Source organism: Aythya ferina, assembly GCF_964211825.1.
Source record: "Aythya ferina genome assembly, chromosome: 12".
In the NCBI taxonomy this organism is placed as follows: Eukaryota; Metazoa; Chordata; class Aves; order Anseriformes; family Anatidae; genus Aythya; species Aythya ferina.
This window is the reverse complement of record NC_140308.1, coordinates 2,635,459-2,649,181: the sequence shown is the minus strand read 5'-3', so window position 1 is coordinate 2,649,181 and position 13,723 is coordinate 2,635,459. Positions and strand designations below refer to the sequence as shown.

At 63.8% G+C, this 13,723-nt stretch overlaps 2 protein-coding genes across 8 annotated transcripts in view; one reads left to right on the top strand and one right to left on the bottom strand.

The window, feature by feature from the left end:
* Positions 1–752: 752 nt before the first annotated feature.
* On the top strand, positions 753–3,456 carry GINS2 (GINS complex subunit 2). Its single transcript, XM_084533235.1, has 5 exons — positions 753–918; positions 1,902–2,016; positions 2,371–2,470; positions 2,572–2,698; positions 2,919–3,456. The coding sequence occupies exons 1-5, from the start codon at positions 829–831 to the stop codon at positions 3,042–3,044; spliced, it is 558 nt and encodes a 185-aa protein (XP_084389361.1). The 5' UTR covers positions 753–828; the 3' UTR covers positions 3,045–3,456.
* Positions 3,457–5,061: 1,605 nt separating this feature from the next.
* The window catches only part of GSE1 (Gse1 coiled-coil protein), a gene marked incomplete at its 5' end in the record, with an annotated part of 94,101 nt that continues 85,439 nt past the window's right edge, over positions 5,062–13,723 (bottom strand). For 5 of the 7 annotated variants that reach the window (XM_084533200.1, XM_084533204.1, XM_084533203.1 and 2 more), the window contains 13 exons: positions 5,062–5,841; positions 6,473–6,576; positions 6,818–7,081; positions 7,372–7,728; positions 7,830–7,952; positions 8,079–8,349; positions 8,598–8,710; positions 9,067–9,656; positions 10,782–11,106; positions 11,499–11,821; positions 11,944–12,135; positions 12,347–12,544; positions 12,671–12,855. In XM_084533200.1, coding sequence (XP_084389326.1) covers positions 5,707–5,841; positions 6,473–6,576; positions 6,818–7,081; positions 7,372–7,728; positions 7,830–7,952; positions 8,079–8,349; positions 8,598–8,710; positions 9,067–9,656; positions 10,782–11,106; positions 11,499–11,821; positions 11,944–12,135; positions 12,347–12,544; positions 12,671–12,855 — 3,180 coding nt within the window. In that variant the 3' untranslated portion in view covers positions 5,062–5,706. The remainder of the gene's footprint in view (positions 5,842–6,472; positions 6,577–6,817; positions 7,082–7,371; positions 7,729–7,829; positions 7,953–8,078; positions 8,350–8,597; positions 8,711–9,066; positions 9,657–10,781; positions 11,107–11,498; positions 11,822–11,943; positions 12,136–12,346; positions 12,545–12,670; positions 12,856–13,723) is intronic. The other 2 variants (XM_084533201.1, XM_084533202.1) reach the window with 2 other exon arrangements.

Sequence of the window (13,723 nt, the reverse complement as noted above, 5' to 3'; positions counted from 1 at the left end):
GGATGGATGGATGGATGGATGGATAGGAGGGTGGGTGGATGGGTGATTGAATGGGAGCATGGGTGGGTGACTGGGTGGGTAGATGGATGGGTGGGTGGGTGGACGGGTGGATGGATTATGGATGGACAGATGGAGGGATGGATGGATGGGTGGACAGATAGATAGATGGAGGGATGCACAGAGGGATGGATGGATGGATGGATAGATTGGATGGTTGGATGGACGGATGGATGGATGGATGGACGGATCCCCGTGCAGCAGCAGGGATGCAGACCCCTGTACACCAGGCAGCGCCTGCCCGTGTGCAGCCTCCCGGGGACACAGGGGCAGGGCTGGGGGCGGACGGGGGGCCCCACAACGGGGTCCTGGGGGGGGCCCGGGGGGTCCTGGGGGTCCCAGGGGTCCCTGTGTGGCGCTGCCCGCCCCGGCCGCCAGGGGGCAGCAGTGAGCATCAGGGAGCGCGGCGCACTGCGCATGCGCAGCACCGGGGAGGGGGAGTCTGCCCCCGCGGCGCCCTGGCAACAAGTGCTGAGCGCTGATTGGTCAATGCTCCCCCGCGGAGGCGTTCGGATTGGTCCCGCGGCTAGCGGCGCGCATCTCCCCACCCCCCCGCGCGACAGCCAATGGGAAGTCAAGGGCAAGACAGGAGAACCAATCAGAGAGCTCCGAGCCACGCCGCGTCCCGCCCCCAAGCGGAGACCGCGAAAAAGCGGCCGGCGGCGGGAAGCGGGAGAGGTGGGCGGGGCTTAGGGGCCGTGCAGCCAATGGGGAGGGCGGGAGCGTGGCGGGCCGAGAGCCGGTTCTGGTTCCGGTTCCGGTTCCGTCGCCATGGAGCCGGCTGAGGCGGAGTTCCTGGCCGAGCAGGAGCTGGTGACCATCGTGCCCAGCTTCAGCATGGACCGCGTGCACCTCATCGGGGTGCGGGGCCGGGGGCACAAACGGGGGGCCTGGGGGGAGAAACGGGGGTTTGGGGTGAGAAATGGGGGTTTTGGGGTCGGAAATGGGGGTTTTGGGGTCAGGGGAAGGCCGCGTCCGGGGACAGGGGTTGGGGGTTGGGAGGGGTGGAGCTGAGGGGGGCTGGGGGCAGGGATTGGGGGGTTGGGGGCAGGAAGGGGGGGTTTAGAGGCAGGATTCGGGGATATGGGGTCAGGGAGGGGGGTTTTGGGGTCAGGGATGGGTGTTTGGGGTCAGGGATGGGGATTTTGGGGTCAGGGATGGGGATTTTGGGTCAAGGATGGGGATTTTGGGTCAGGGATGGGGATTTTGGGTCAGGGATGGGGATTTTGGGGCCAGGGATGGGGGATTTAGAGCCAGGGGAAAGGTGTTTTGGGGGACAGGGGTTGGGGGATCAGGGGGACAGAGCTGAGGGGGCTTGGGGGCGGGATCAGGGGATTTGGGGTCAGAAATGGGAGTTTGGGGGCCAGGGGTGGGGATTTGGGGCCAAGGTGATTGGCGGGACGGGGCTTGGAGGATGTGGGGTCATGGATGGGGGGTTTGGGGTCAGGGGCTGGGGGTTTTGGGGTCAAGGTTTGGGAATTTGGGGCCAGGATCAGGGATTTTGGGGTCAGGGCTAGGGGATTTGAGTCTGGGGCTGAGGGGATTTGGGGTCAGGGGTATTTGGGGTCAGGATCGGGGCATTTGAGACCAGAGTTGGGGGATTTGGAGTGAGGGTTAGGGGAGGCTGGGCTCAGGGGCTGGGGGGTGGAGGTGTGGGGGGACTGAAGGGGCAGGGGCTGGGAGGGGGCGCGGGGAGCAGGAGGTGGAAATTGAGGCACTGCCCGGCTCAGGCTTCTCCAAATCCCCTAAAAACTCCCCAGAAGCAGCTGAGGCCAGGCGAGCAGAGCGCTGCAGTGCCCGAGCCCTTTCCCTCATCATATTTCCCTCTCCGATTCCTCTTGCAGGGGGACCTGGGCCCTTTCAATCCCGGGCTGCCGGTGGAGGTGCCGGTGTGGCTGGCCATCAACCTGAAGCAGAGGCAGAAATGCCGCCTGGTGCCCCCGGAGTGGATGGATGTGGGTGAGCTTCAGCGGGGGCGAGGGCAACACAAAAACCTGCGGGCATCCGCCGCTAACGTGGAGCTGAATTCACCAGACACGAGTTAACGCTGAGAGAAGGATCCGATTTCCCTCCTCTGATTTATTTTCACAAAAAACCGAAATCTTCCCGGGTAGATCAGGCACAGCTTGCCCTGGCACAGCAGCTGCCAGCCCCCGGGATGGGCGTTAGGGCTTTTTCCTTCACCCGGGAACCTTTTTTCTCCCTTCACACTCTCTGCATTTACCCGAGTTCAGCTCACGGGCTCGATTCTGCAAAACCAACCTGCCTTTTTACCCTTTTTTCTCCTCCTGACCGCTCCTGGCTGCCTTGCAGAAAAACTGGAGGAAATGCGGGACCAGGAACGCAAAGAGGACACCTTCACCCCCATGCCCAGCCCCTACTACATGGAGCTGACGAAGCTGCTGTTAAACTAGTAAGCGGGGGGACATTTTGGGGTGCGTGCTCACCCGGACAATTTCTCAGGGTTTTGTTGGCAGCAGCCTGCTCTGCTCCTTTTTTTTTTTTTCCCCCCAGCGCCTCCGACAACATCCCCAAGGCCGACGAAATCCGCACGCTGGTGAAGGACACGTGGGACACGCGCATGGCCAAGCTGCGCCTGTCCGCCGACAGCTTCGTCCGGCAGCAGGAGGCTCACGCCAAGGTTTGGAGGCAGTCAGGGGCTCGCCAGCTCTGCTTGCAGCTCCCCGAGGGGTGGGAAGAGAAATCCTGCAGGTTCTGCACTTCTCCTGCTCGAGGGGGGCAGCCGGGTTGTCCTTTGGGGTGGCACCGAGGGAAAACGAGCGCTGTGGAGCTGCTGGAAGGGTTCCTCATCTCCCGCATCATCAGGGCTTCAAATTTTGTGGCTTTTTCTCTCTTTCCAGCTGGATAACCTGACCCTGATGGAGATCAACACCATCGGGACGTTCCTCACCCAAGCCCTGGACCACATGTACAAGCTGCGCACCAACCTGCAGCCCGCCCACAGCTCCCAGTCGCAGGATTTCTGAGGCGCCCACCCTCAAACCTTCCCCCGGAGGGGAGGAAATTCGGAGCCTGCCGGGGAGCTGCTCTCTGCTCGGCTGCTCTCTGGCGGCAGGCAGAGCTCCCTGCCCTGCCCGGCGTGGCTGTGCTTCGGAGAGGGAACTTCTGAGGGCAGCACAGGCCACGCGCCGGCTTGGGAGAGAGGAATTTCGAGGCGGTGCTTTGCTGAGAATCCGCTCAGAGCCATGAGAAGAGGAGCCAGAGGCGTGTGCGCCGGGGAGATCAGCAACCTCCGGCTGCTCCCTGTGCAGGAGGACAAAAGGAGAGGGTTTTCCCTCTCCCGCCCGGGCTGTTTTGTACTAGATCTCATTTTTTTATTTGTGGCTGAAACTAAAAATAAAGAACCGAGCGGCCACTGAGCGAGCTGCGCTGAATTTCTCCCGGCGTTTTGTTCCACCTGGGGGTCAAAAGGTGCTGGGGGGGGGCAAGCAACGTGAGCTGAGCTTGGCTGGGAGCAGGGCAGCTTCCCCCTGGCTGCTGGGGCAGGAAGAATCCTTTGCCATCGTTGAAGCTTTTATTTCCCTGGATGTTTCCAGCAATTCCAGCCATGTGTTCATAAATAGCTAACCACTACATTCAATAAATGATATATTCCGTAACAATTAATCCAAAGAGGTACAGATAGAACAGGTTTAGTGGTTTTTTTCTTCTTTTTCCCCATTATTTTCTTGTTTTCTGTCACCTCTCTGCCTTTCCTGCCCTCTCCTGGCTCTGCCTGTTACCGCTCCAGTGATTTCCACGCGGGGTGGGGACAAAGAGACACAACCTGGGGGGAATCCTCCTGAGAAGCTGCGAGCACCAGCTCAAAAACTCGATTTTGGGCTGCTGAGGGGGGGAAATCTCAGCGTGGGAGATGCGGGGGAGAAATTTTGCCCACGATTTTTCCATCCCCAACCTCTTTTTCCCAGCCTGGCACTCGGGGAAGGGGAAGGCGAGCGTCTCACTGCGTCCAAATTCATCACGGAGCCTGGAACGGGCAGGGGCCAGGCCAGAGAGGCTGGTGATGCAGCGGGGATTTAGGGCTCAGGCCAATTTCTGTCACGGGGGCGTTTTGCTCTTTAATCTCAGTTTTTTTTGTGAAACCAAAGGGAAAAAGGGGAGTTTAATGCTTCCTTTGTGAGCGCAATGAGGGGCTGGGAAGCAGGAGGCAGAGGTCACCTTTCCCCGCAGAGGCGAGCCCGTCTCGTGGCAAAATTAAAACAAATAAATATTTTTTTTTTCTATTTTTATTCCAGAAACGAGCTTCCCGAGGTGTGTGCTGCTGGGCAGAGCGACCGCAGGTGGCGTGGAGCGGTGTCAGGAGCCCGGCAGGGCTGTGTTGACCCCGCAGCAGGGGTGAGGAAGGGCTGGAGTTGGGTTTTCCTCTGCCTGGGGAGCACCCCAAGGAGCCAGGAGTGCGCCCAGCTTCGGGGTGCGCCCCCATTTCCCCTGCCCAAACGCCTTCCCTCTGCTCTGTCTGATTGTTTCGGGATTTGGGGGGATTTGGGGGGATTTTGGGGCTGTGCCCGCTGCAGTGGGGTTGGGTCCCCCCTCCCCGTGCTGCCCCTTTCCAACCCTGTGCAGCCCCCACTGGTTTTAGGATTGGGGCACTGGGACTCGCCCCCCTCCATGCAGCACCGCAGCTGCCCCAGCACTTGAAGGGACCCCAAAAAAAAAAACAGAAACCAAAGGGAAAAGGGAAAAAATCATCAGAATTGGAAGGATGGGAAAGGGGGGGGGGCTGCGGTGTGAAAGCACCTGCCCCAGTGGAAAAGGGATTTGTTTTTTCTTCAATTCTTTCTTTTTTTTCTCAATTTCTTTTCTAGCTTTTCCGCCCTGACCAGCAGCAGCACCAGTGCTAAAAGCAAGTCCTTGTGCCAAAAAAAAAAGAGAGAAAAAGGGGGGAAACCAAGGCCAAAATAAAAAAAATTAAAAAAAAAAAGCAGAAACGTTAAAAAAAAAAAAGGCAAGCTTTTTATAACAACAATTAAAGCAATCAAAACATACAAAACTTTGTCTTTCTTTAATATATATACACAGTACAAGGCTGAAGCACCTTTTTTTTTCTTTTTTTTTGACTCGAATTGCAGGAAAAAAAAGACCCCCACAACCCCAAACCCCCCCGCCTGCCGCAGAGGAAGAAGAAGGTGCCTCCAGGAGTTCACGGACTTTATTTGAGAGCCAAGTGCATTTTCCAGGGGGAAACCCCACGGTAAGGGGGGGGGGGTGGGGACACGTTTTGGGGTGTATGGGGGCGACACTGCCCCCGCCACCGGCCCCGTGGGGCTCCTCCGGCTTTTAGTGTTGTCGGCGGAGTTTTTATAATCGGATTTTTTTAATTAAAAAAACAAAAAAATGAGCTATATAAAGTGTTGGGGGTGCGGGGGGGTCGCCCCCAAGGACGGGGCCGGGGTGAGCGCCCGGCTCCCGCCTTCCTTTTTGCTTCATGCATGGCACATTCTCCGTTTTTAATTCCTTTTTTTTTCGTGTGTGTGTGTTGTTTGTTTGTTTGTGTTTTTTTTTTTTTTTTTTTTTAATTATTTTATTATTTTTTAGCTTCAAACCTCCCAGTGAAAAATATTAAATATTCCAGGTAATAAAATAGATTATTATTTCTAGACTATGTGTTCTGGCCCAGCCCGGGGAGCGTCACCTGGGGTACCCCTTGAAATAACCCCGAGACCACTGCAGGGCGGGCAAGGCAAGGCACTTCCGCAGGTGATCCAGCTCCGCCTGCAGCCGCTCGCGCTCCGAGGCCAGCTTCTGCTTTTGGGAACGCAGCTCCTGCGGGGGAACAGTGGGGTCAGGGGGGTTGTGGGGTGGGGACGGGGGTTGTGGCGGGGAGAGGGGTTGGGTTGGCTGCGCCGTGCGGTGAGGGGTGGGGGTACCAAAGGGGGATGGGGGTAACGAAGGGGGTTAGGGGCACCAAAAGGGGGTTAGGGGCACCAAAAGGGAGTTAGGGGCACCAAAAGGGAACGGGGGCATGGCAGGAGGATGGGGGCACCAAAGGGGGATGGGGAACTGCAGGAATATGGGGGCACCAAAGGGGGATGGGGGCACCAAATGGGGATGGGGAACTGCAGAACGGGGTATTGCAGGTGGATGGGGGCACCAAAGGGGGATGGGGGCACCAAAAGGGAACGGGGGCATGGCAGGAGGATGGGGACACCAAAGGGGGATGGGGAACTGCAGGAATATGGGGGCACCAAAGCAGTATGGGGTCCTGCAGGAAGATGGGGGCTCTGCAGGAGGATGGGGGCACCAAAGGGGGATGGGGTCACTAAAGGGGGATGGGGAACTGCAGAATGGGGCATTGCAGGTGTATGGGGGCACCGCAGGAGGATGGGGCAGGAGGAGGGGCGCCCCGACAGGAGGACAGGGCCCCCCCCCCACTTTTGGGGTGCCCCCCACTCACCGCCATGCTGTGCGAGAGCTGCTCGGCCGTCAGGCTCAGGCTGTAGTGCTGCGCCTCCAGCCGCCGGCACTGCGTCTGCAGCACTTGGCGCTCCAGGTTTTGCTCTGCAAGGCACGGGGAACGGGCTGAGCGCCCCAAAACCCAGCCCCGTGCCGGCACCCGCGTCCTCCCGGGGAGGACACGACCTCCTCCAGCCCCCAAACCAGCTCGTTTCTCCCTAACCCAGCTGCAGGGCAAGGGAACGAGGAAGCCACGAAGCCAGGATGGGCTCCGCGGGTCCGTGCGTGGCCACGCGTCCCCATAACCCCCATCCCCACCCCACAAAGCAGCAAAATCCCACCGTACCTTCTATATGTTCCTGGTAAGCCTCAAAAATTGCCTCGATCCCTCGCCACTTGGGCCTGGGGCACTCCTCCTCCTCCTCTTCTTCCTCTTCTTCCTCCTCCTCCTCCTCCTCCTCCTCGGAGGCCGGTTGCGGGGCGAGCCGTGCCCCCTCGGCCGTGCCGTTGTGCGGGGCCAGGCGGCTGGAAGCCTGCAGCTCGGGGATGTTGTAGTGGATGGAGGCGTCCAGCTTGTGGTTCTGCTCCGCCGTCAGCGCCGCCGTCCCCCCTGCGGGCACCGAGCGTCAGCCCCCTGCCCTCCAGCCCCCCCTCCACCTGCCTCGCTGCTGGAATTTGTGGGGTCGGTGGCAAAGGGGACGTGATTTCCCAACCCTTTTACCCTCCCCTATAACCGCAGGAGCAGTGCCAGCCGGGGATAATTCCCCGGGATGCTCCGGGAGCGGGGTCACGGGCGGGTTGCCCCGCAAGGATGCGCCCTGGGTGGTGCCAACCCTTTGGGGAGGTTTATAGGTTCATGGGGGGGGGGTCTCCTGCCCGTTCCTTGCACCCCCCCCGCACCTTTGTGCTTCTGCAGCGCCTTCTGGGTGGACTGCAGCACCGACTCGTGGAACTGGTGGGCGAACTCCTCGGCGATGAAGGGCTCCCAGGGCTTGCTCTTGCCGTTCACGCTGTGGGACAGCGGCACCGGGATGTCCTTGGGCAGGGGGCCCCGCACGTAGCCGAGGATGCTCAGCGCCTTCTTCCCGGGGTGCCCGTCGCTCAGCCGGGGGGGTTTCTCGCCCCCCAAAGCCGCTGGTTCCTTAACCCTGGCGAGCTCGGGGGCTCGCAGCTGCTCCAAGCGCCCCGGCTCCGCCGCCTTCTCGGCGATGCCCGCGGCTTTCTCCGGGTCCAGCAGCAGCGGCTGCAGCGGCGGCTCTGCGGGAGGAAGAGGAGGGTGAGAACCCCGCGCCCTGCATCCCCCGTGTCCCGCAGGGACGCTCCCAAATGGCCCCGAGGAAAGGGGCAAAGAGGCTCACCGGCAACGGGGCCGCTGGGGCTGTCCCGCGGCGAGCTCTTCACCACCACGCCGCCCGGCGCCGGCTTCTGCTTCATGGCCTGCAGCATCTCCACCAGCTTCTCCTTGTCTGCCCCGTGGGAAGCTGAGGTTTTAGCGGAGCCTCTGCTCAGCGGGGCAAGCTCCCGGCCCCCCGCGGGGCGAGGCGGCACCCCGAAAACGGGAGGAGAGGGGCTCCCGACCCCAGCGGGGCGCGGGGAGCGGGCGGTACCTTTCCTCTTGTCGGCGCTGATGTGCGTGAGGTTGAAGATGGTGAGGAAGCGTTTCTTCTCCTCGAAGTTGGGGCTGTTGTTCATCTCGTCGGGGCTGTAGCGGGTGGAGAGGGGGAGGCGCGGGGAGGGGGTGCGGCGCTTGTTCTGCACGGTGGGGGGCGAGGGGCTCCGCTCCCGCAGCATCCGCCGCCGCTTGCGCCGCTTCTGGCTCAGCAACTCCTCCTTCTGCTGCTGCGTGGTGAGGCCGAAGAGCTGCAGGAACTCCAGCTTCTGGGGCGCCAGGGGACAGCGGAGCGGGGTTACCTCCAGACTGGCACAGCACCGTCCCCGTCCCGGTCCCCGTCCCCATCCACACCTCCATTTTCACCCCCATCCCATCACTGTCCCCATCTTCATCTTCAATCCCATCCCCATCCCCATCTTAATCCCATCCCCATCCCATCTCCATCCCAATCCCCATTCCCATCCTAATCCCATCCCCATCCCATCCCCATCCTATCCCAATCCTAATCCCGTACCTCGGAGGACGTGTCCAGCTTCAGCGGGGGCTGCTCGGCCACGCAGCGGAGATGTGCCCGCACCTCCTCCTCGTCGCTGTCGTCGCAGGAGTCGTCCAGGTCGTAATAATAACCTGGGGAGGGGGCAGAGGCTGGCATCAGCCCTGGGGGGACACGCAGGGACCCCGAGAAGCTGCCCCATCCCCGCCGGAGGGGGCACGGCAACGCCTGCCCCACAGCGAGCTCCGTTGCCTCCTCCCCGCTCGCCCGGCCCTATTAATATTTAAAGCAGCTGATTAGCCTCGGTTCATCATTTATTAATTGGCCATGTCTCCAGCGGAGGATTTACCCAGCCGCTCTGATTTGGGCTCCCAGGAGGGGTCACACCGCGCGCCCCCGGGTTGGCCACCGGGCTGGGCTGCCGGCAACCCCGGGGGACCCCCGGGCACCCCCAGGGGGGGTCCCAGAGCTCTGTGAGCCCCCAATTCACCTTTTTCACGGGCCTCCCTCCGCCGGCGCTCCTCCAGGTCGAGCTTGCTGACCAGCCTGCGGTGCTGCTGCACGAACTCGTCGTAGATGTACATGGGGTCCTGGGCGCGGGGCGGGGGGGCTCTGTAGGGCGAGCTGGGCTTGGCGGCCTCGCCGAAGGGGGCGGCCGGGGCTAACGGGGGTCTCTGCTGGCTGAGGATGCTCTGCGTGGATTTCTCCAGCTCGGCCAGGAAGGGGGCGTGGGCGAAGCCCCCGTGCTCGGGGGCGCCGGGCTCCCGCGGCGGGGGGTATTTCTCCAGCGCCTCCCTTTTCCTCGCCCCGTCCTCCAGCTTTTCGGGGCAGAAAACCCGCTCCACCTTCACCAGCGGGATGCCCTGGCGGCTGGGCTCGAAGGGGGCCGGGTGGCCGTGGAGGGCGTGGGGCTCAGGGAGGCGCCGGGGAGGGTCCGGGGGGCTTTCCATCAGGGAGACGGGGTTCCAGAGGGACGTGGTGATGGGGTGGTGCTGGGGTTTGGGGGAGATGAGCGGTGGAGGGCCGCCGAAGTGCTGCCCCGGCTCCCGGACGCTCGGCTCGTGGCGGCTTGGTCCTGACCTGCGGGGAGAGGAGAGGGGTGGAGAGGTGAGGAGAGAGGTGGACACCCCGGAAAAACCATCCCTAACCCCCCAGGAAGGAGCAGACCAACAGGAGGAACATTTCATGCGCCGGAGCTGGGCGCTTAACGCTTTTCCGCCCGAGCGCCCCGGCCCCTTGCGCATCACAGCAGCAGCCGTGGCACAGCTCCACCGAGCCCCGGCACGAGGCACCCTGACCAAAAGCAGCCCCTGCCCCGGCCAAAATCGGTCCCTGTCCCTCCTCACCGGGCTGTTTGGATGGGTTGTGGGGGCACCAGCAGACCCTGGAGGGGCTGTGCGGGGTGCTGGTTTGGGGACAGGATGGAAATAGCAATGGGGATGGGGATGGGGCCGCCTGTCCCCGCGTGCTGCCGTGCTCAGGGTGACCTTGCTCTCTCCTCCCCGCTCCGGAGAGGGCCGGGCGGCTGCAGCAGGCACTTGCCGTTCTGCAGCCCCTCAATCCGCTCCTTGTTATACTCGATTAGCCGCGCTAATCCCCTTGATACCCAAAAATAACAATGGCAGCCAGCAGCAGAGCCGCCCGCGGGAGCCTGCAGTGCCGGAGCGCGCGGCGACCGAGCGAGAAAACCCGCAGCGAGCCGGGAGGAGAAACAGGGGGTGCCCCCCTCGCATCGGCACGCTGCGGGGGAGCAGCTTTTGGGGCGAGGGCTGTGCTCGAGGGCGAGCTGCAATCAGCGGTGCCGCCGCCTCGGCAGCACCTGGCCGCTCGCCGCTGGCCCCCGGCCACCTCCCGGGCTCGCCGCCTGCCGCCGCGCAGATGTCGGGCACCGGCGATGGCCGGAGCTGCCAGCGCAGCCGGCACGGCTGGCACCGCGCGGCAGGGACCTGCTGGCAGCGGGGAAAAAGGAATCGTTTCTGCTCGCCCGGCGGCTGGGAGAGAGGTGGGGTCTCGGCGAGCTAACGGGGAGCCCGAGCCAGCTCCTGGGGGGCGCACGGTGTGGGGAGAAGAAGCAGGAAGGGGAAAACCCCCGCTGGATGTTGAACGGGAGCAGGGATCGCAGAAAAGGGCGAGCTCCGTCCTCGGAGAGGGTGGAAATGAATTTGGAGACGCCGCCCTGTGCGGGGCTTACAGCAGGGGCCCTACCTGGGGTTCTCCGGGCGGTGCTCGGGCTCGGGCTGGCTCGGGGTGCGCCCCATGTCGAGGTGCTGCTCCAGCACCTGCTGCCGAAATTCAGAGACCTGGGACTGGCGGTCCTCCTTCTCCTGGCGCAGGCGGCGCTGCCTCGCCAGCCACTTCTCCTCCTCGTTGGTGCGGTGGATGAGCAGCGCCGTGGCCGCGCTGCTGCCAGGCAGGGGGAACACGTTGTGGTTGGGGATGAGGCTGGGCACGGGGTGGTGCGAGGCCGGCGGCGGGTGCAGCGGGTGCTGGATGGGCTTCGGCGTGGGCAGCACCGAGTCCTTCAGTTTCTCTGGGGGGGCACAAAGGGGAACCGGGTGTCAGGAGGGCGCACGCCAAACCCCGCCTGGCTTTTTGGGGAGCAGCCCCACAGGTACGAGGTATCGGGAGCTGCGGGGGGCTGCCCACCCGCTGCCAGCCCAGCTGCTTGGCGTGCCGGGGTGAAGTCAGGCGGCACAAACCCCGCGGCGCCTCTCCAACAGCCCCCGCGCTCCGCAGCGGCCCCGCTGAGCGCGCCGCGGCAGCTGGGCTGCTGGCACAGCGAGCTGGCAGCCGGCACAGCCAGCCCGCAGCCCGAGCTGGCCCCCGCCACTCGAGACAGTCCCCGACCCCCTCGGCTTTGCCATCTGGAGAAGGGAAAAAGGGACGAGGGGCCGGCCCCGCCGCCACCTGCGGGGTTGTTACCTGCTCTGCCCGGCGCCAGCGGCTCCGCCGCCTTGCTCCGCTCCTCGGCCGGGTGTCCCCGCAGCCCGTGCAGCTCGGCCATGGGCAGGAAGGGCCCCTCCATGGCTTTCACCATGCTCAGCTCCTTCTCGCGGGCGCGCTCCCTCTGCCTCTCCAGCTCCCGCTCCCGCTCCTTCTCGCGCTCCCTCTCCAGCTCCTTCTCGCGCTCCCGCTCCCGTTCGCGCTCCTTCTCCCGCTCCCGGTCGGCTTCCCGCTCCCTCTCCTTCTCCCTCTCCCTCTCGCGCTCCCGCTCCCTCTGCCGCAGCTCCTCGTCCATTTGCAGCCTGCAAAATAAAACAAAAAAAAAACACCCCCAGCCCCACGCGGGTGCCCGTTAGCATCCCCGGAGGGGGGGGGGGGTTCCCGTGCCATCCCTGCCGCGGTGGCCGCCCCCGTGGCCGCTCACCTCTCGGCGGCGAGGCTGGAGATGCGCTCCGACTGCAGCGCCGAGAGCGAGGAGTGCGACAGCTCGGCGGGGTACCGCACGCCCGAGAGGTGCAGGTGCATGGCCGAGGGGTGCAGGGGGGGCAGCGAGCCCGGCGCCGGCAGCGGGTAGAAGGGGGAGCGCAGCGCCGACAGGCAGTACGAGTCGTCCATCCTGCGGGGGGAGAGGGAGGGGGAAAAGGGGTGCTGAGCGGGGTGCAGAACCCCCCAAAATGGCCATAAAGGGGAGAAATTCCATCCTGGAGGGTTGGAACTCGTGGCACGGGGGCTTTATGGCACGTGAGGGGCACGGAGAGGGGATCCGAGCCCTTTGGACACCGGTGCTCATCCTTTTCGCCCCGGATAGGATGGGATGAGATGCCCACCTGAAGGCAGGGTGCGGGAAGGGGTGGTGGGTCAGGTAGCTGGGGTGGTAGTAGGCGGCCGCCGTGGCCGGGTCGAGGCCGAGGGGAGGCAGGGAGGACATGCGGAGCTCCTCGGCGGTGTGGTAGGGCCGAAAGCTGCGCAGGTAGTCCTCGGTGACGGCGCTGGGGGGCACCACGTGGTGGACGGGGCGCTGCAGGCTGCTGGGGAGAAAAAAGGACGGAAAGGTGAGGAGCAGGGAGATGCGGCCCCCACCCCGAGCACCCCGACCTTGGGGGGGGGGGAAACCCGCGTCCCGCATCCATCCCCGTCGCCCGCGGACTCACTTGAGAGGAGGGAAGCGGGAGTCCTGCACCACGGAGCTGGGGGGCAGCCCGAAGGAGTAGGGTGTCCCCAGGAGGTGCGAGGGGACCGAGGGGCCCCCCCCGGCCTTCTCCTGCGCCAGGGGGGGCTCGGAGATGAGGCGCTCGCGGCTGCTGCTGCTGCTGCTGCCTCGGGAGCCCGCTTCTTGCTGGAAGGGAAAGGGGAGGGGGAGAGCATTAGGGGACGGTGGGGACCCCACAGGGGATGGGGTCCCACTGGGAAGGTCGTGGGGAGCAGCCACGGAGCATCCGTGCTGTTATAGGCGGGGCTGGGGGCTGGGGGGGGCTACACCAGGTGCCGGGGACAGGACACGTTGGACCTGCAGAGGGATTTCGAGGCAGCTTTGCTCCCCAGAGCTCTCCAGCACCCCCTGCTCGCAACACCCCCAGCTCGGGGGGGACCCTTGGTGACGCCGGGGGGACCCTTGGCGGGGGCTGCGAGCTGGGAATTTGGGGACAAGGCGGGGGCAGCGGGATCCAGACCCTTCCTCATCTCCTCTCCTCCCGGAGGAGCCCCAGTGCAGCCCCCCCCCAGCCATCGGGGACGGTCCCAAGGTGACCGCAGCCGGCACAAAGGGCGTCCCCCCGGCAGCCCCCGCCGAGCGCATCAGGGCTCATTGTGCGCGCCAGGCTCTGCTCTAATTACCTCCCCCCCCTCGTCTCGGGGCGTCACGCTGCGAGCACGGCTCTGCCAGACAATAAAGCACGCTCGGTTAACCCAGATTCCTCCGGGGTCACTCGGGAAGAGGAGGCCGAGGGGATTTGGTGAGGGGGGGGGGGACACGGCGGGGCGGGCGGCACCCAGGCACCCCGCACCCCGGGGATTTCGTTTTGTTCCTCCCCCCCCCTCCTCTTTTCTCCCCTCCCACCGCCTCCCCGCTTTGTGGTTTAATTAGTCTTTCCAAGTGGCATAATCCCCCCGGGAATCTGCTCGTAACATGCGAGAGGAGAGGAGAGAACCACTAACGATGCTTCTTAATTAGCCGGCGCGTCCCCGGCATCGTCGTATTCTGCCCC

What these genes read in the sequence shown, in the direction of transcription:
- GINS2 (XM_084533235.1), top strand. Translation starts at nt 829, where the DNA reads ATGGAGCCGGCTGAGGCGGAGTTCCTGGCCGAGCAGGAGCTGGTGACC. An exon ending in ACCGCGTGCACCTCATCGGG is followed by an intron (nt 919 to 1,901) that starts GTGCGGGGCCGG and finishes TTCCTCTTGCAG; the next exon opens with GGGGACCTGGGCCCTTTCAA. An exon ending in ACGAAGCTGCTGTTAAACTA is followed by an intron (nt 2,471 to 2,571) that starts GTAAGCGGGGGG and finishes TTTTCCCCCCAG; the next exon opens with CGCCTCCGACAACATCCCCA.